This window comes from Onychomys torridus, chromosome 15, assembly GCF_903995425.1.
Source record: "Onychomys torridus chromosome 15, mOncTor1.1, whole genome shotgun sequence".
Classification (NCBI taxonomy): Eukaryota; Metazoa; Chordata; class Mammalia; order Rodentia; family Cricetidae; genus Onychomys; species Onychomys torridus.
In genome coordinates, this window is record NC_050457.1 from 26,310,349 (window position 1) to 26,332,031 (window position 21,683).

General features: G+C 43.8%; 1 protein-coding gene across 1 annotated transcript in view; it reads right to left on the minus strand.

Moving 5' to 3' along the window:
* Positions 1-21,683, minus strand: part of Mast4 (microtubule associated serine/threonine kinase family member 4) — a 581,729-nt gene that overhangs the window by 16,070 nt on the left and 543,976 nt on the right. The window contains 10 exon segments of the mRNA XM_036206828.1: positions 993-1,222; positions 3,724-3,924; positions 7,626-7,861; positions 8,287-8,414; positions 9,992-10,104; positions 10,302-10,424; positions 16,469-16,570; positions 18,397-18,562; positions 19,345-19,477; positions 21,127-21,265. Of these exon segments, the coding sequence (XP_036062721.1) occupies positions 993-1,222; positions 3,724-3,924; positions 7,626-7,861; positions 8,287-8,414; positions 9,992-10,104; positions 10,302-10,424; positions 16,469-16,570; positions 18,397-18,562; positions 19,345-19,477; positions 21,127-21,265 (1,571 nt within the window).

Below are 21,683 nucleotides of genomic sequence, written 5' to 3' on the forward strand. Positions count from 1 at the left end.
CCATGTTTCTTTAAAACAGTCTCAAGTGAGCAAGAATGTGATTTTTGAAAAACAAAGCTAGAAAAGAAAGAAAGAAAGAAAGAAAGAGAGAAAGAGAAAGAAAGAGAAAGAACGAGAAAGAAAGAAAGAGAAAGAAAGAAAGAGAAAGAAAGAGAAAGAAAGAGAAAGAAAGAAAGAGAAAGAAAGAAAGAAAGAAAGAAAGAAAGAAAGAGAAAGAAAAAAGAAAGAAAGAGAAAGAAAGAAAGAAATGTAAAGGGACTGGAGAAATGTCCCTACAGTTAAGGGTACTACTTTTTTTTTTTTTTTTTTTTTTTTGAGCTGAGGACCAAACCCAGGACCTAGCAAGCACTGAGCTAAATCCCCAACCCCAAGGGTACTACTACTCTTGCAGGGGATCTGAATTCAGCTCCCAGAACCCATGGTAGATGGTTCACAACTGCCTCTTAGCTCTGGCTCTGGGGTATCTAATGCCTCTGGCCTCTGTGAGCATTTGCACTCAGGTATACATGTAATTAAAAATAAAATAAAGCCTTTTTTTTTTTTTAAAAGGACAATAAAGGGATATGAAGAAGATTGTTTTTATGTTCACCAGATTGGTACATAAGAATGGGCAGGCAGGCAATCACAGAAACTGGGCAGAGTTAGGAAAACTGACTAGTTGGGGATATTCCTATTTCTACCATAGAAATAGAGAAAAGAGCTGGGTGGTGGTGGTGCACAACTTTAATCCCAGCACTGTTTGAGTTTGAGGCCAGCCTGGTCTACAGAGTGAGTTCCAGGACATCTAGGGCTGTTACACAAAGAAACCTTGTCTTGAAAAGGCAAAGAAAGAAAGAAAAGATAGAAATAGAGAAAAGAAGGCAAAAAGGAAAAGACAATGGGTCCCACACGCCACAGAAACAGGAAACACCATCAACTATGTTTTGGTCAATAGTTGCACACTCTAGGCTGGTTGGAAAGGAAAACTGGCAAGAAGGAATCTCTGCTCTTACCCAGACGATGTGGTGCACTGTGTAGATGTCACTGTCTCCCACGTACACGCGGATGGCTCGGATGGTAAAGCCATAGTTCTTCCCTAAACTGTGGATCACAATGGGCTGGTGGGGACTGGCAGATGCTGCTGACGAATCTCGGCTGGGAGAGGAATCCCGTGAAGAGGAAGGGTCAGAAGACAGGGAGTGTGGGGACATTGGACTTCCCAGTGGAGACGCAGCAAACATATCTGCAACAAGGAAGTCAGCATCAAAGTGCATCCAGGGCACAGCCACCCTTCCCATGGGGAGCCCCACCACACTCAGGAGAACAAAGAGTGGTCTTGAAACAAGTCCCTTGTTCTAAGGGTAACAGAGCTAATGCATAAAATGCTTGTATTGGTAACTGGCTTGGATGTGAAACTCAAGCCTAGTGAGGGAACATCAATACTGTTTTTCTTGTTTAATGTTTCAATCAATACTCTAAAATTAAGAATTTTTAGTTCTTCTACACAGAGTGTTCTGGTTGTGGTGTCTCTAAATTATTTCAGTGAAATAAATCGTTTATAGATGCATGTATTTATAGTGTATCTCTACAGGAGCAGACTATTTGTACAATGAGATGTACTCTTCTCCAAATCTTATACTAAACAATCTAGCATGATTCTCCAAACATGCATGGCAGGAAACAAGGATCAATTACCAGCTGCTTTTTGCAATGTTACTGAGCTAGTAGTTATTAACACATTTCAATTGAGAAACTTAGCCATAAAAGAATGACTATGGTTATAACTGTGCCTCTTCACACGGTAGCTTCAAAGAACAATGTTTCTTCAAGGGTAAGGAAGGTCAGATACATGCTGAGAGCAAATCAGCTCATATCCCTAAATGCCATCTCGACTCCATTTCAGAAGCAAACTTCTGTTTTTGAGTATTTCTATTCTCCAAGACTCAGAAACTGAAACCTAACCCCCAAGGTAACAATATGTGGAAAATAATTAGATCATGAGGACTCTGCCTCTGGTGATGGGGTTAGTGTGTTTCTGGAAGAGGCCTGAGAGCCTTTACGAGATGCCATGTATGTGGAACAAGACACCAGAGGCCTTGACTGGGCATCTCAGCCTGTACAGCCATGAACAATAGATTCTACTCCCTCTAACTTATCTGAACATAAGGTATTATAGCAGCCAGAGTAAATAAAATGCAATTTCACTTGTCTATGTGAATGTATGTGGATCATAACCAGTCATGGAACTCTGTGTGTGTGTGTGTGTTCTGAGAAGACAATCATCTACAGAGCGTGCTGAGGTTTGAATGTGAACATGGTTAGAACAAGGCAACAAGGTGCTACTGGAGTCTCAGAGGGACATGGCAAGACCTAATGTGGTCCCGGTAAGGTCCGTACTCAATGTGCTCCAAGTCTTCCGTTGTCCAAACATGAGTAAAGCTAAGTGTTATTACTGCTAGCGTTTGTTCTTTGACTCTGACTTCATATGCCACATAGAGTCTCTTTACTGATACTTATCTTTTTAATCCAAAGGCTAGATAAAAAAGAGGTCATTGGTGGATGGGGACCTTCATGATAGGTGAGTGGAGGACAGAGCAGACACTCAAGACTCAAACTGTGGGAAGGCCAGGATCCCTCATCTTAACCACATGGTGGTCTTCCTTTCCTCTACAAATGGCAATACTTCTCTCTTTTTCCAGTGTGCAGGCTACTTCACCTGCTTCTACAGATGGACTGGACTGCAGTGACCTGCCCTTCCTTGTTGCACATGGACAGTGGGGCCACCTTTGAAATATGCATGGCCACACTGACAACAGAGATAGGAGTTTGCCCTATTGGGCTCCGTGGAATGTTTCCTAGCAAAAAATTTTGCATTATGCTTTTAAGAGCATTTGTTGATATCAATTTTTTGTACAAATATGAAGTGTAAGAAAGTAAGTAATCTCTTTGATATGTATTGGGAAGAATACAAACTATATATCACCTATAAAAGAATTCAGTTTCCAGTTTGTCTCTCTCTCTTTCTCACTCTCTCACTGAGTGATGTCATGACCACCACTGTGTATATTTCATCTATGCCAGACTTACTCATCAGTAGATGCAAAACCAAGTCATAGGAAAACACAGCAATCCAACAAACCCACAATTAAGTCCGGCTTCCCAAAATAGGGCATAGATGAATTTGCCTACTAGCTGGACAAAGCAGAGCTCAGTCCACAGACTGGGAAAACATCTTATTTCAGTGCGTCTTGTGAAGCAATGCTCTGCCATCTCCAGAAATGAGACGCTTCTATTCTGTGTCTCTTCGCTCATTAATTAGATGATGTGAAGCACACCTGGCTTTACGACACCTGAGCTGTAAACAGCTCTGGAAAGTACTCACACAGTGGTGGTCTACAGAAGAACTATCCCGGGGAGGGAAATTCATTATTTAGCTCGTGGGGGAGAAAAAAGGGCTGTAAGAAAAACAAATGAAATCTGCCTTCCAGGGAAGGAAACGGCACTCGCCTCATCCCCAGAAACAGAACGGAAACTGAGACAGATATGCATGTGCTCTCTGGGTGCCCCGAGGCCCTGGAGGGGAAATTCATTGGCATGTTAGGCAAAGGCCCTGGAGAACTCTGCGGTCCCACCCATGACTGCCCCATGCAATCTTGCATTTCAATCAGCATTCCAGGCTGGGGGAGGAGCGAGAGGAACACAGGCACAAATCACACAATTTCATGCGAGTTGATGTCTCTCTACCTCCTGGGATCATGAGGGACAGAGCACTGGCAGAGAGGGACTTTGTGACTTTGCCCGAAATTTTCTTTTTCTCTGTGCTTTCTAATCGCTGCCGAGCCATGTGAGAGGTGGGTTCACTGGATGGCTTTGAGGTGTTATCTGTACTGTCCACACACTCGCTTCGACCATTTATCTGATCCAAGTGCTCTGAAAAACTGCCAACTGTACAAAGAAGAAGAAGAAGGGATAAACACATTCAGGGAAAGTTAGGATAGGAGAGGTGGAGATGGGAACAGAGAGAAAATGACAGACCCAACACTGGGTACTTCCACCCAGGTTCCTAGGCTGAATGTGAAAAGCAACAGGCGTGAGAACAATGCTGAGGAGGATGGAGGCGCTATCTATTGAGGCTTCGTTCTCCTGTACATGGTTAGGTACATTCTTAATGATTGCATTTAACCAGGAGAATACTTGCTATAATCTATCATTTCAGAACCCTGAGTGTGTCCTCCCATGGGCCTTGATGGAGGTCATCTTATAAACTCACCAACCTTCCCCTGAGACTGATACTAGTGATTATCGGGACTGCTGCTAATCATCTTAACATAGGGACACTATGGAATCACCCTGTAGGCCATGTCTGTGTCCCTTCCTCTCAACTTCCCAAGATAACATGGGCCCAGGCATGTAAGTCATGGAAAGAACCAATTCCTTCCATGCCTGTTTTCACGCCAAGCTCTTTGTAAGTTTCAAAGGACAAGATACAAGATACCACTCACCACATCACTCAGTAGCAAACTCCATCTTCCCGGCTTTCAATCTAGACTGTGACTTGTGCTGGTCCCCCAACATCCCCTCCATCCCCTCTAAGACACGCCTTTCTCTGTAAGTTTACTAACCCCTAATGTACAGTGGGGTTACTACTAAGTTAAAACATTAGGACTTTCCCTAAGAAACGAAACATGTAGGAGTGTGGTGAGATGGATAATCACAGAGGCTGAGAGTAAGGGAATTCTCAGGTAGAGAAACGTGATTCGTCCTCCAGAGACAAACTGAGCAGTCTGTCTGTATTACTTTTCTTTATTCACCAAGCTAAAAACATCTTCTGGTTTAAAAACCACTGATAATACTTTTTTTCTGTCCAGATCTCATAAATATCTCAAATTCTATTTTTTGAGATGCAACATAAAATTCTATATTCTAGGCCTCCTGTGCACAAACTCATTAATGCTACTGACATAGATCTATAAAGCATGTATGGCATGTGATACCATTGCAAAGGATTTTCTGAATGACTAGCCAGCTCTTCTTAAAATGCTGGCCACACAGAATTATCTGTGTGGAAAAGAGTTGGCTTACATGACACACATCCCACTCAATCGCATAGCTCTTGTCTGGCCCTAGTTTGTGGAGGGGCATACACCTTTTGGGCCTGTCTAAGGGGAAGCCCAGCATGTGATACTGGTGGATGTGGCTACGGCGCGCTTCCTGGCCATCCACCGTGCTGTGCAAACAGGAAAGTTTCCTGGACTTCTACAGTAACACCCACTGGGCCAACAGAATAAAAGAATCTTAAGGCAGATATCAACAGCCTTTCACTTCTCGGGCAACACATTCTCATCTTCTAGTGCAGCTAGTCTGCTCCCTCAAAGCAATCTGTTGCTTGGAGGATCTGATCAGAAGTGTCTCATCATCCAGAAACTTCTGCCCTCTACACTGAAGCTGAGTTTCAGATGAGTCACTTCCTCTCTGAGTGGGTTCAGGTGGGAGGAGTGACATGCAAAAATGCAAACAAAGGGCTGACTCTCCTCACAATGAATAATTTGCTGGGCGCATCACGGCTCTGATTTCACAACCGTGACTTCTCCGGGGTTCATGAACAATGTAGTCAAGGAGAAAAGCGAAACAGACACCAATGTGTGCTTTCCCAAATGTCAGCAGGGATGCACAATACGTCCTTCTCCCATCCCTCCCGCTTCCTTCCCCAACCTCGTTTTACAGCGCTGTGCATAAGCAAGTGTCTCTTTCTGCCAATGGCAGGTAATGTCACCTTAATGTTCTCTAAATGTCAAGGGTTCCTCCTTTTTTGATGGTGGAGCAATATAAAATTCAACAAATTTAATTTTACTGCAGCCACGCTTCTCGGGTTCCTTAATTACCCTTGGCTGTAAGCACATCAACTCTCATCTTCCTATTCTGTGCTGCCCCCAAGGTCTTTGATTATTTTTAGTATGTGTATGGGGGAGACAGGGTGAGAAAAGGTGGGTTGACACTATTAATCAAAACGCATGGCAGGACCTCAGCAGATATTTTTAATTATGAAAGAAATCAATCAAGTACTTAGACTTACTCTTCCTCTCCCCTTCACTTGCTGCCTTTTGGATGGGGAGGAGGCTCAGGATACTGAGATATGTAAACAAGGACTTTTAAATGGAGGCAAGTGCACTTTGTACTCAGGGTAAGGCATCAGAGAAGCAGACAGAGACCCCTAGAACCGGGAATATAAAATATGGAGCCCCTACATTTGATATGAATAGCAAGGTAAGCATGGCCAGGAACCTTAGCATAATAAGATGTACCTGTACTAATTTTACAATGATATTATCTTGGCTTCATGGTTAAGACTAAATGGGATTACCCAGCATGGAAACAGAATTGAAGTGTAAAAAGAGAAAAAGAAAACCCAGTATTAATTTCCCAGGTCAATTATTATCATGTATGATCCACAGATCCAAACATTTTAGGGAGCCTGAAATATACCCTGAAAGATTTTTTAAAGTATGATAAAAAAAAAAAAAAAACAAACCTTTCACTATGAACATTCAGTTTAAAAATGTTGATGGAAACTCTTGGAATCATTTATGCTTATTAGTATAGCATATTAAATATGGCATAATGAAAACGTTCATTACAGCAACTATAAGTCAGAGCCATCTTTTGATTTTTTTAAAAGCATAAATTCACCCTACTTTGCAGAAGGATGTGCTGTTAGATAGCCTTAATAAACCAAATGATGTCATAAACGCACCTAAATGGTACATTTGAGGGAAGTAAGTTGAAGTCTGGTCCTATAAGGAAAACACCTCCTTGGTTAAGAGCCAGGAAGTGGAATGAGATATTAAGACAATGCTCCTGGTGACAGGAAGCTTATTTCACACAAAGGGACACAAGTGCTGTCAGGGTCCTCCCAGACACTGGACTTCACCCTGGCAAGCAGAGAAGCTTCAGGGATGTTGGACTCCATTTGCCCAAGACTGGGAAGCATCAACTACACACAGAGGTGGTGTTTTTGATGCCATCAGACACCAGGGGAGACACAGTGGGGTTTCTCACTCCCCTCACAGGTGTCCTGTGAACTCCACAGTCTAAGCACTCTGCTAGTCAGTGTGAGGTTAGTGGCCAGGGACCGGCACAACAAGGTGTGTCTGGTACAACACGACCCAATAACAAGATCTGACTCCTTTGGAGATGCTACCGTGGGGCTCAGTGCTGGAGGGAAAGCTGGCTTCATACTTCATCTGATAGCAAAGCGGACTGTGATGGTTGGTCTGTGTGACAGTACACCTCATTCTAAGTTGGGTTTGTTCTACAAGCTGTGCCATTACATCAGCAGCCATGAACATGCTCCTTTGGCAGGTTTGGCCTGCTGCCAGAGGACCCCACTGAAGCTGGCACTGTAAGTGCCCCCAAGGTCCAACTGAAGCCAAGTCCACCTGCTGTATGGCTTGGCACTGAGGACGCAGCTGAGACAGCTGACCCAAGTTTTGGGGAGCTTCTCCCTAGAGAAGCGGGACCACGGGAGAAGTCAAGGAGGAGAGAGATGTTCATCCTGATGGTCTGGTTGGGTACGGCCTGGGACTCAGAGTGCTTACAGCCACTTGACAGCATGGCACCCGAGCAGAGTGGCCATGGCCACCACTTACCTGACAGTGTAGAACTGCTGATGGTGCTGGCGGGAGTGGTGACCTCGGGCTCCTCCTGGGGACACTCCTCAGGAGGGAGGGCTGGTTTTTCTGGCTCCTCCCTGGGGTCTCCAGAGCAGGGGACAGCGTCATCCTGTTCTCCCTCTGTTGAGATAGCCAGTTTGGGAAGCAGGCCGGAACTGAGTTTGCATCTGTTGCTTTCAGTATCTGAAGAGTTGGAGGTCGATAACTGTTGCCTTAATGAGAAACAAGAACGAGTCACACATACACCCCAGGAAACCACGAAGGGCAAAGGCTTGAAGAAACCTGGTGTGCCGGGTGGTGGAGGTGGTGAACGCCTTTAATCTCAGCACTTGGAAGGCAGAGACAGGCAGATCTCTGAGTTTGAGGCCAGCCTGGTCTACAGAGCAAGATCCAGGAAAGGCTCCAAAGCTACACTGAGAAACCCTGTCTCGAAAAACCTGGTAAAGCAGTGTACGCCCAAGGGCAGTGGCTCTACCCATATGGTACCCAGTGTCAGCTCAAGCAGGGGACACAGGAGGAATACAGGCTTTCAGGAGCAATCTCAGGTCTACTGTACTGGGAACTCTGGAGGCGGGTCTGGGGTGCACTGCATTAGTAGCCACCGCTTATGGGGGCCCTTGGGAGGCATCTCACGTACACTTCCGAGTATTCGGAGCTCCAGCTGAGCGTCTCCGTGGACGGCAGAGTTGTGCTTTTGGTCTTGTCCTCTGTGTCATCTTTGTCCTCTCCTGAATTCGGTGTTATACGGTCTATACTGCTGAAAACCTGGGAGGCAAATGGCCGTTGCTTACAAACTACATCTAAAAAGAGCCTGTCAGAGACAGCCCAAGAGCCTGTCAGAGACAGCCCAAGTCTCGGGGGTGGGGGACAACCCCCCAAGTATACAATTAGTGTGAACTGGGAAAACAGGCATGTGGGAACCCTGGCGACATTGTGCGCAACGCCACAAGAGATAACCCCCACTTTCACCATATCTCATGGACTCTGTATCTGTTAAGAAAAATCGGAGAGGGACTCAGGTTTCTAGGTTTCATCTCAGGTTGGTTTCATGCTCAAGAAGTAACCAGAAAGAGAAAATAATAAAGACAAAAAGCATCTGATGGCCACCAGTCCAGAGCAGAAAGGCAGCAGGCAGGCAGCTGCTGGTGTGGGAGGCCAGAGCTTAGGCAAACTGGTCTCTTTTAGCCCATTTCTGAATCTCCTCTCTCTCACAGGACACACAGGAGGGAACTGGGAGTCTGGAGAGCCCAGTATGGCAAGTACACCCAATTGTCACCCTACAGCGATTTACTGTTCTCATGGGAATGGGCCCTGGGCCTCCCAGGGTCTGTGGAGTTAGAAAAGCATTAGGTTAAAGAACAGGAACTGGGGAAAATAAAATACCTTCCAAAGTAAAGAAGCAAACTGGTAAGGCCGATGGGTTATGCTGTAAGCACCCACCGAATGATAGTTAAACTTGCCACAAGTCTCCAGGGAAATCCCTACCCCTGTGTTGTTCCTATAAAAGGCTGACTTGCGGATGCATTCTGGGTAATCACTTAGGAAAATGTACAGAGCACTTTAAACTCACAAATCGCTATAGAATTCCTAAATAACAATCACGCGAAATGCCATGGCAACCACAAATGTGTAGCAACTGAAAATAGCAGAAGGAAGGAAGGAAGGAATGCCCTCTGGGTTGATTTCCAGCTTTCCTGGGCTCCCACCCTACCCGAAAACATCAGTTTTGTTTGTTTTTCAATCTTACCTGAATTTACAGAAAGGCATTTTCTTAAGAGTCAATTTTACTATCTTCTGCCGTTTCTAAAATTCTGGAGTGGCTTCCTACTGCCTTTTCAAAATAACTTACAATCCTTATTAATTACTGACCCAAATACGTTCTCACCCCACAGTCAACTGTCTCCGGGTGCCCTGGCTCACGTTAAGAGCTGAGCGTTATTCCTATGGCGTGCTCTGTGCCACACTGCGGGAGATCGCGCCACACCACCAAGCCTTTGCTCTTTCTTGTATGACAGAGGGAGTGGGGTGAGGCCTCCACAGCCTAGCTCTTAGGGCAGGCCAGCAAGTCCATCAGGTGATAACCGTCATGAGAAGATGGCAGTCTTTTCCAGTCTTTGCCTCAAAACGAAGTAAACAGTAACAACAAACTCCCAAAGTCAGACCTTAATTTCCAGAGACACACGGATATGTCTACCTGGTCAGTTTTCCCAAACTGACCAGGAGTGCCGGAGACCTCACACCCCACAAAGGGCAGATGTTTTTATGGTCCAGTCCAGCTGGGCTGGACACCAGCTACTGGAGACCTTCCCAAATTCTGCGGGCTGAGGCCCCGCCTCACTTACTTTTGAAAACCTGTGTGAGCAGGAGGAAAACTGGCGTATCTCCACGGTGAAGTCCTCATCATTGGTGTCCTCTTCCTCCTCCGTTTCCATGTGATGGTACTTCTCTGAGCGAGCTGCAGAGGAATGTTTGGGGACAGTCTGGGTTACTTGCAGAGTTCCAGTTTTTAACAGAGGTGCCCTCACTATGCGTATATGGAGCAAAGTCCTGTGCTTTCTAGCATTTGTGGGTAGGAGAGCGGCAAGCTCCAAGTTGGAGATGAAATGTTTTTAAAGCGAGTAAAGGCCAAAGGATGTCAGATAATGCACATACTATCAAAATAACTTGTGTCATCCTCCGATTCCAGTTGGGGAATGAATTCTGCCTTCTGTCTCAGCAAACTGTTCCAATCTAAGGAACGGAAGAACCGATGCTGCTTCACTTCGTAGGCACCACCTGGGAGAGAGCAAAGCAAGGCAGGCGTGAGCGGCCGGGCCATCCTCCGAGCAAAAGGAAGCCCCAAGTCTTACAAAGCATTTAAAGTATTTATTAGCAGAGAAATGAAGAAGCCATGGAATCCATACTTCCCACCCCTTTCTACAACCAAAACTTGGGGGGAAAAATTCCTACAATTTATCGGCAGGAAATCTGATTTTGCTAACAGCAGTTACTGTAGCACAGCATTTCTCTGTTCACTTTTCTACGATTTCTTCCATTTTTCAAAGGTTAATGACATGGCCACTTAAAATCACATTATACTGAACCTGGGGACATGGATGCATGTTGGCCCAAAGCAGAATGGTTCATTACAAACCCAGAAAATTCTAACAAGGTACAAAAATGTGCTTACAGCAAGATTTTTTTTTTTTTTTTTTCTGGAGAGAAGGTTAGCAATGATGATTTTTTCCTAAATATTATATAATGGTTACCTTTCAGTTTTATCGTATTGCTCATTAACATAGGTAGGAATTAGATTTTGTGGTTTAGATCTTTGAGTAAGAAGCTGACAAACTAGTTAGACAGATTTATAATTCAGCTAACAGAAATCAGTCACAACGGCTAAAGTTGAACCTTCTGTTTGCCAGATAATTGCAGCAGCACAGTTTTGTGAGAGGTTTTCATTTATTTGATGATTTTAAACAGTGGCTTCGAAGGGCAAGGCTCATTAAAAGAGAGGAGCGTTACATGGTAAGAGCAGGATCCCACCCTACCCCAGCACACACATATTATAGATGGGAGAGATAACAAAGACAGGAGCCTGAAAAAGCATCATGAAGAAAGCTCTCAAAAGACCAACACAGAGTCTGTCGGATCTGCCTCTCTGTCCAGCTTTCTTTTAGGGGAGGATGTAGACACTTTTCTCGGTGACTATTGCCCATGCCTCTCATCCCATGTCCTGTCAGTGCAAAAGGGGAAGAACGGGAAAGGCAAGGGAGGTGGAAGATGTTGGCTGGGGCAGGGATGCTATTTGTGGTCCAGAGACACAGCTCTGTGCACATTTCCAGGTGTTCTGAAAACACTGGAATGGAGGGGAAATAAAAAAGTGAGCTAAATCATGCCAAGAGGGGCCAACTGACTGCTTTTTTTTTTTTACAAAGCACAAGGATGAGACTCTTCCAAGATTCTCTGCAGGTTCTTTGCTCAGCTTCAAGCTCAATTCCAAACTGCGAAACCACAGCACCAGTGGCTTCCCATCTATAATCCACAAGTCAGTTTTGTGCTGAGTGTTGAGGTAGATAGAAAGACAGGGAAAATAAAGTGGGTATGAGAAAGGAAGAGTCCCTCAACCCCCCAGTATCTGGTTTATGTTTCTTACTGGCTGAGGGTCAAAAATTTCCATTTGACTGACAAAATCCAAATTTCTGTTAAAGACTCCTTGCAAAGAGAAATACTTCCTTTGCCAGATATAGCTCAAAAAAGAAAAAAAAAATAAAGCATTATAGCAGCTAACAAATCATGCTTAAGGCCCAAATGCATGTCTTAAATACTTGCACCCTATGATTTGAATCTTATTGTACCCCTCTCTCATCCCTAAACCCAAATAATGCCTCTAATAAGCCACCCTGTAATTTTATTCATAAAAGGTAATTCTTATAGAAAAAAAAATAAGCAAACCAGCTCATAGTTTTAGAACTTTACTTAATCTTTTGAATCTTGTTATAAATTATAGCCTTTGAGCCTGTAACTTGCTGAGCCACAAAATCACATAGCTATTGTTAGAACACTTGTATCCCTTTTCTTAATGCCTGCACCCTGGTTCTGCCTTTGAGTGGGTACTGCTGGTTCCTCCGTGAACCCCAACTTTGCTTCATGCTGTGCTATCCTGAAACTCTTGGCTGCAGTGCAAGTGAGGGTTCCACATCCATCGAGGCGCTGAGCTCCTGTGGGGATCCCTTAGGTGACACCTTGTCCTGACAGTACCGCTTTCAATGCTAGAGTTACTGTGTTGCATCTACTCAAGGAACGGAGACTACCCCTGGCAAGGACCGGCATTGTCAACCCCAGCTTTGGATGGCGAAACTAAAGGAAAGCAACAGAGCTAGCCTGGGCTAGCTCCTCCAGACAAGAAGATTAAGAAGGCTGCAACTAGGTCTGTCTAAAACTATGCAGGCCCAGACACGGGGCCACAGTGTCACCTCTGCACAGGGATCTCACGCTTCACTCTTTCTCCTGCATGAGTGTGACATGCACCCACTGTTGCCTAGGCTTGGTAGCTGAGCCAGTTGGCAAGTCTGTTCTATGGCACCCCCGCATCTCATTCCCACCTACTGAGCTCCACTTCCCTTTCAGCTCCCAATGAATGTCCTCTTAAACACCTATAAGGGTCATTTTCTTCTAGTGCTCCTTTATTTGGAGGAGCAAAGCACAAAGGCCAAGAGGAATTGCACACTTCCCCATTCCACTGCCTCTCCATGGTGCCGATACTGAGATCCAGTGCCAAGCCCTGATGTGTGGTCCATGACAGGCAGCCCAGGATGCTTAGCCCAGCCATGGCTCCCTGACCATAACCATCAAAGCAGCTGCTGCTCACGGGGCCCTGTCAATGACACTGCTCTGAGATTCTGGGCTATTTATACCCAGGGAAGCAATTCTTCTAAGGTCATTGACTTGCATGGCACTTCCAGATGATACTGCCCCCATCCTCTCCCATCTACCCATCTATGGAACTCAAGTTGATGAAAAATCTGCTTGCTTTCTCTGGACAATGACAAGGGGGTCTTCCCCAACGGGTCACAGGCACGGAGGATGTAGCTCCCAATTTCTTCACAGTGACCTTTCTGCCTTACCAGGAAGAGACAGTTATCAGTAGGCCCCGTTTCTCATGTACTTGTGGAGGGATGAAGAAGAAAAGATTAATGCAGAACAAACCCGGGGAGATGATCTCTGGGCTTAACTGCTGGCAAAGGTATAGGGGACAGCACTGTGAACTACGTGCAGATTGTTCATGCATGCTAGGAGGAGGAAGATGGAGGGGAAGGAGCTGCTTGATCCCCTGGGATCCATAGATCCATGTACTAGATCCCAACATGAACATCATTGTATTTAGTCCCCGCGATAATCCTGAGACATTCAATATGCCCATCTTTATACCCTAGGGAACTGGGAAACTGAGGCTGATGACAAGAAAGAGATAACTGTAAGAGCTCCCAGCTGATACACAGTTGGCAGTCACATCTGAACAGCTCTCGGGTCAGCCAGCGAGCCAGGCTGCCACTCAACTCTGTCCAAGTTCAAGAGTATGTATAGTTCCAGCACAGCACAAGGTCTTACACTGCAAGTTCTAGTTTGGCACTCCAGCACTCCCTTGAGTTCCTCTTCTTTCCTGGAAGCTTCTTAAAGATTCATTATGCTCTTTAGAGCCTTTTTTCCCCCCTTTCTCAGCTTCTCCAATGTCTCAGGCAAATGTGCATTCACACATTTTCACGGTGCATTATTTTGTTCACTAAATATTCCTTGAACACAAGATGCTGTCATTGGAAGCAGCATGGCAGGCCTGCAGGATCCGCAACATCATTCTCAAGGCCCTACTGGGACCCATCACATCAGCCCTGGCGGTTTGGCAATCACTTCTTGGCTCTTCTAAGAGCTTGAGTAGGACCTTTAAATGTCTCTTTTGGGTTTCTCCTAGGGAATTTGCTCTTCAAACTGTCAGAGTCTGACAGTAGCAGTCAATTAGAAAATGTGCAGAGAGATAACCTGCAGCATATGATATATACACAGGGACCTGCTGGCTGCCGTCTCTGGCCTGTCTTGTTAAGTCAAGCCTAATCAAAGATCCTAGTATTCTTAGAGAAGGTGGAGGGCAGACTATCAAGTGGAAAACCTCCAAACTGGTCCTTGGGGACTGCAGGGGTGGGGACTGTTGAGCCTCCTTTGGAGGGGTGTACCCATTCAAACACATTTTTCAGTCAATTCATAGAAGACCTTCTTCTGGGTCAGTTGAATAGGGAATCTAAATAGGTATCTGTGCTATCACAGGGCAATCCTGAAAAGCAGCTAGTTCTCACAGTTGGCCAAACCGAGTCCAAACCTCCCCTTAAGAATCTGCCCCTACATAGTCCTGACACCATTCCTTTGACAGTTACTCCTATCTCTTGAACCAAAACACAGATCTACCCGAGGGCAGGTCACAGGAGGAGAGAAACAATGAGTTTGTTTGTCTGACAGTTTGGACAAGTGGAGAAGTGGATAGGATGGGAAGAAATAAACTCATTTCAAGGAGTACAGTGGGCTCCAAGGTAGTCACACCACCACCACACCATGGCCCCTACCCAAAAGGAAGGTGTGGGGCTCCACAAATGGAAGACTGAATGTCGTACCAGAAGCATCACATCTGGCTCTAAGAATTACTCCTGGGTGGCATCCTCATACCTCACAATGATGCATTGAGGGAGCATGAGTGAAGAAAACCCACTCTTGGCCACACAGGCAAGATTTGGATGCTAGCCACCTCGCCCCAGTTTGTGCCCTCAACCTAGAACTTCAAGGTCTTTCCAAGGTAAAGCACACTCCTTCTTTGAAAGGGGCAGGAAGGGACATGGGACTCCAGCAGGTGGTTCAGCTCAATAGTTATTTCCCAGGTCAGTCCAGATTTAAGCCCTCCTGGGTTAGCGAACAAGGGGTCTACAAAAAATTTCTGTGAAAAGGCAGAACAGTCCATCTTTAGTCTACATGGACTACATAGTTTGCCATGACTACCCAACTCTGTTGTTGTAGCACGAAAGCAGTCACAGATGATGTGTTTCATGAAAAGACATTGCTGTGATTTAATGTATTATCATGAAAGCTCTAGTGTAATGTAATGAGTGGTCTTTTTTTTTTTTTCTTTAATGAAACAGGGCCTCATGTAGTCCAGGCTGGCCCTGAATACACCATGTAGCCAAGGATGATCTTGATCTCCTGATCCTTTTGCCACCATATCCCAAATGCTGTGATTACAGGCTGGTGCCAGTGGGCCTGGCCTTCATCAGTCCACATGTAAAAAAGAACAGATCCAGAGGAATCTGTGGCTCAATGTGGAGAATACTGGAGATATTGGGAATCATCACAAATGACTATCATGGGGGAAAATGTGGGAGGATAGGATTGCTTCAGACTTTACTGATATTTCTACTATAATGGAATAGAATGAAACTTGGGAATAAATGACCCCATCAAACCAACAATTTTCACTGGTAAAGCTACTAGTTACTGTCAAGAGTATATGCATTTACATTTAACACTTTTGTCTCACTAAGACAAATTTGCCTAGGCAGACCTGATGCTATCCCGTGACATGTCAAAGTGTGTCTATCCAGAATATCGAGGTGGAGGGGGCAGGAAAGAAGCACATAACTTCTGACTGTAAAGCTAGGGGGAAAATATCAGCAAGAAACAAATGGACCATCTTGTCTATCTTCCACGGCAATGGTTTAACCCCCTTTCTTGGGTCATGGTGCTGAGCACCACCATAAGACAGCATGGCTTAGCCTCAGGCCCTCATTTCTAGTAATCAGGTAGAGAACTGATAACCTATTACAAAGAAGCCTGCTGGGTCAAATCTTCATGGAATGTGTGCTATAAACATAACCAAAAAGAACACTACATATCTGATTTTCTGTTTCCAATTATTTATGTTGCATGTTTTTCAGGAGAAGATCGGCACATGCCCTGGTAATGCATTTACTGAAACAAATTAAGAGCTTCAGCTTTGTAAAACGCAAAAAAAAAAACCCAAATACTACCTACCCATACTAGTGTATATGCTGTTGTCAATCAATCAATCAATCTCAATCAATCTCAATCTCTCTCTCTCTCTCTCTCTCTCTCTCTCTCTCTCACACACACACACACACACACACACACACACACACACACACACCCCAAAGAATATTGCTCTAATGTGTTGTAGCTATGTCCTACATCAGCTAACAGATGTTGCCCACACAGAAAACATTTACAAAAGCCTCAGATTGCTCCAGAGAACATTATTTCCTGTATATTGGCAAAAGCTCTCTAACCTGTTCCCAGCCTCTCCAGTGGATTCTGCCTGAGAAGCAAGGTAATCAGATCCTGGGCATCTGGAGGAGGGGCCTCATCCTTTTCAGGCCAGTTGATTTCATCTGGAAAAAAGAAAAGTTGTCTATAGCTTTATCACTCAAAGGGCAGTCTAGTTCCCCACAACCCAGACATCCCCAGGAGGATTGTTAGAAATGCAGAATCCTGGGCTCCATCCTGGAAACCCTGAACCCGAAACTATATTTTAAGATCTTCAATTTCCTTCTACATGGCCAAATTTGGACAGTATTATTTTATAAGGCACAAACAGCACCGTTTTCTTCAAGGTTAAGATTAGACTATTTCAGCAAAATAGAACCTATTATTTACTTTTTCCAGTGACAGAAATGTCTTCTAACAAGTCACTCCTTCTGCTTCTTAAGAGGATCTAATAAGACAGAAACTGGATAGCTGCATGTCAAGGGCCTACCCACTGGGGACTATGGAAGTGTAAGAGGTTTTTTCACTAGCCTAAACAGAGAATTTAGTTCTGGCCACCCAGTTCGTTAGCTCCAAGGAGTAAAAGGTTATTTTGCAAAAAGTAATTTTTCTAGAGTCAAAGGTAAAGTCCAAAATGTTAAGGCTGAGGAAGAGAAAAACCCAAGGAAATCATAGTAATGGGAGTATTTAAAATCTGTCCAAGATATTAGACTATGTTCTTGCTCTAAAAGAGTTTGCCTGGAGATAGGTATGTGTGCTCGTGCGTATGGAAATGCAATAAAAATATGAGTTATTTCTGTGTGTGCCTGCCTCTAGCTTCCTCTGCTGCAGTTGAAATCTGATTTGGAAAATACAACATGAATATGCATCAGAGCCCTGAGGCATCAAGAACAAAGCCAGCCCTTGCTGCTTGTGTTAATTAAAGAGTGGATTCCCCTTGCCATTCAGGCCTTGGTCTGTCAGAAAACAGCCTAGTTATAAATCCATAAACAGCTCAGATATTGTATACAGAGCTCTGACACTGCAGGCAATTCAACAAATCTACTTTGTTAAAGTTTACAAATATGCCTGGCTTGCAAAGCCCGCATCAGAAAATAATAGTACGATTAAAGGCTCTTCATGAGCGACATACATTTTCCCCTATTTTCATTGCTGGCTGGCAGAAGTGCAGTCCAGGATGGACCAGAGGTGGTTGATGGGGATTTCAGAGAGGCCTGACAACCTTTCAGGTAGAGAAGCCTTTCATCTATGCATTGGGGGAATTTATAACATCAGCAGGGAGGGGAGCAATTGTCCCCTATTTAATTATCATTTAGGTGTGCCACATGCTGCACAACTATAGTTAGGGTCAGCTTGCAGGTTAAACTCTAAAGGTTATTGAATTTTAAATGAAAGATGAACAGCTGCTATAGAAATAACATTACACATCACAACTACCAATGAAAGCATTAACAATCTGTGGATTCAATTTACTGCCTTCCCATTCTCATTATTTATTATTTGGTAGACATTTGTTTTAGGGTTTATTACATTTTTGTTAATTTCTTCATTGTGCCATTAGCCATTTTTCCCATTTATGTAAATGTTACCCACATTAACCTTTTCTTCCCTGGTGCGACTTTCCTATTCTGAAAATGCAGACCAGCTAACAATGGAAGCATTTCTAAATCCCACACCAATTTCTTTTGGGAAAAGTAGACAATTGAAAGTTGGACGCACCACCAGCCCATTTCTAAATTCCATGTTAACAAAACTTCCTCAGATCAATTTCAACACACATCACTCTCTTGAGAATGTGTGAGAGTCAGTTGCATGTTACGATAAGTGAGTTCTTTTTAATTTGTTGGCTCAAATGTTTGATAAAGGTTAACATTTTAGTGACACACAACAGATTTACATTAAGTAGCTGTTTCCCAATAGTGGCTTAAAGATAACTCTGGATGATATTTACCACTGATGACTTGTCCAAATAGCTCTTCTGGAGTGTCCCCAAAGAAAGGCACACATCCAACCAGAAATTCATAGAGGATAATGCCCATGGCCCACCAGTCCACAGGCTTCCCATAGCCCTGTCTCAGAATCACCTCAGGGGCAATGTATTCAGGTGTACCACAGACCTAAAATGAAATTGCAATATTAGAATAATTGGAGTATTAGACATGAATTAAAATGAACAAGATGACTAAACAATTATTCTGCCTCAAATACACCTGCTCACCTACAAGGAAACACATGGACAGAGACCTCAAGACATAATAACAAAGAACTTACATTTATAATGCTTAGCTTCAAATTGCAAACTTAACCTGTGTGTAGCTTTATACAATACTAAAAACTGGAGTTTTTGAGAAAAAATAGTACATGTTTAATCAGTCACTATTAAAGGTAGTTCAATTATTTATATAATCAAACTGGTTCTCACTGTGGTTATATCAGGAAGGCATGCCAGTTGAGATGGGTTTACCTTAAGTAACTTCACAATGAACAGATTGTGGGAACATGGTAATGAGGCATGCTTAAAAGGAAATGGGCCATAGCTCGGATTTGAGCAGCTGAGATTGTGCAATGCATCATGAGTTTCACGAGTACTCTATTGAGACTCCTGAATTCCTTACGAAAACAGTTTTCCATTTGTCTCTCTCACCCTCTCACTCGTGTGCAATTAGACCGTTCATCTTGCTAATAGACCTTAATGCTAGGGGAGGAATGTGAGGGGAACGGACAGTTCAGAGAGGCCCTGGGAGACAAATGGGGGCCGTTTGCACTTTATTAAATGCAAGGCTTATACAGACATCCAAACACCAGCACTAATGTGGAGCTGGCCTACACAGGTGGATTCGGAATTCACTGGCTGCAGGGGGTTGTACCTCTCCACAGAGAGAGCAGCCTCCAAGCGTACCTGTTTATCTAGGAACTCTCGAGCATCCTTCTCAATATGACCTTCATAGAGATTGGTAGTCATGCTCATCAGTCCCACCTTAGATAATCCAAAGTCAGTCAGCTTTATGTGCCCCATGGAGGTGACCAACAGGCTAGGGGGCAGAAGAACAAAGAGCACAACAATCACTTGAAAGCAAATGCTGCTATTTCAGGTCTCCCTCTTCCCCCCTTCAGTTTGTAATACATCAACCACACTGCAAAATGACGCCTGGTAAGAGAGCGAGTCATGCAAAGCCATAGTGTACTGGCATTTGAGAGCGGAGTATGATTTGGAATGCAGGGCCAGAGCTCAGGACCCACTGTCTTTGTTTGGAGCAATCACAAACAATAGTATCATTTCTGCAGCACTTAGAGACTCCAAAAACTTAGGCATGGAATGCAGATTCCCTTCCATATTCATATTTATTTCAGTCTATGGCCATAGCCACCTTGACTGTGACTGATCTTAGATTTATTTTATTCTTAAAGTTATGTGTATACATGTGTGTATGGGTGGTGGGAAGTGAATAAGGGTGCCTGTGGAGTCCAAAAAAGGACATGAGAACCCGTAAGGCTAGAGATAAAGGTGAGGGTGAGTCATCTAATGAGGGTGCTGGGAACCAAACTCCGGTCCTCTGTAAGGGCAGTTCTCTTAACCACCGAGCCACCTTTCCATTTTCAGAATAAGAAAACAGAGAAGAAATAATCCAACAGTCCTATAACATACACCGGGAATTCAGGCAAGTAATCCATTCATGAATAAAATGAGACACAGAAAAAAAGAACCCCGACAGAAAAACAGTTCTTCATATTTCAACTTCCAGCTTTGATTTGAACTTACTAAGCATGAGCTTGGATTTATTATTTCAGGCAAAGAATTTACAATTGAATATATTAAAATATTCCATTGTATGTAAAAGAAATAGCATTGTATCAATTAGAATGTTGAAGTGACAGAGGAGTCACTAGCAGGAGGGCCGGGTGGTGATGGCACACGCCTTTAATCCCAGCACTTGGGAAGCAGAGGCAGGTGGATCTCTGTGAGTTTGGGGACATCCTGGTCCACACAGTGAGTTCCAGGACAGCCCTGGATATGTAGAAAGGCCGTATCTTAAACAAACAAACCAACAATCAGGCTACTAGCAGTAGTGATGCCAAGATTCTAATAGTTGTACATGAAATTGTTTTTCCGTTTCCCCGGGTTTTCCAAGCTTTCTGATGTGCATGAACTTAGATTGTCACACACTTTTCAACACACTTAGCAGCATCTCTCATTAGTGAAGAAAGCATGGAACATCCCATACATGATTTCAAGGTGAATAGCTTGGGAAAAATTCTAGCTGCATCTCAAACCTGAGGCTACAATAAACTCCACACTAACAAAGTATGAGTGAAATAGAATTATCATATCATGGATATGACCATGGGAAAGGTAAAGTTCATCTCTGTATGATGCCAAATGCCAATGCTCCAGAAAACAGCACCATTCTATGTCACTGTTCAAAGGTTTACATGATAAAAAGGAAGTGAACTCTAGCTTTATTTAGAGTTGCTTTTCTCTGTGTCTCATAAGTTCTCACCGTAAGCATTGTAGTCTTTCAAAAATGTATAAAAATTACCATTAAGTTACTATTAAAATAACTCATTTTTTTTATATTAAGGAGAATTTTTGAAATGTGCAAATAGTTTTAAAAACATTTCAGACAGAGGAAAATGTTCAGTATTGTGGAAAAAAAGACATTTGTTTCATCAGTGCACATACTTGTCTGGCTTTAAATCCCTGTGTACAATTCCATAATTATGCAGATACTCCAAGGCCAAGACCGTCTCAGCAAAGTACATCCTGGCCATATCAACTGGGAGAGGACCCATGTTTTTCATTAAGGTCGCACAGTCTCCCCCTGAAAGACACAGGAAACAAGCTCAGTCAGAACAGCATCGAGCAGGATTAGTGAACACTAGCAGTGGGGATCACAGAACTTCCAAGCGGAAGAATCATATTCATAAGTGGAGGCCCTGTTAACTCGTCATGTTCCTAATTAAGCTGTGGAGTGAAGAAAGCAGCTTGGCTCTGAGGTGAACTGTGTTCTGAAGAACCTCTAAGCATAATTCAGGATGATAGTACTAATTTATAATGTAGCAGTATAAAACACAGGTGCTAGAATTAGATTACAGAGGTGGAATCCTATTGGCTCTGAGCAGCCGAGAGCTCTTAGGCGAATCAGTCTGGTGGTCTTGGTTACTTCGATGCAATAACAGGTTAGACATGTCATCCTTTGTAGCCGAGGTTCTCAACCTATGGGTCACAACCCCTTTTAG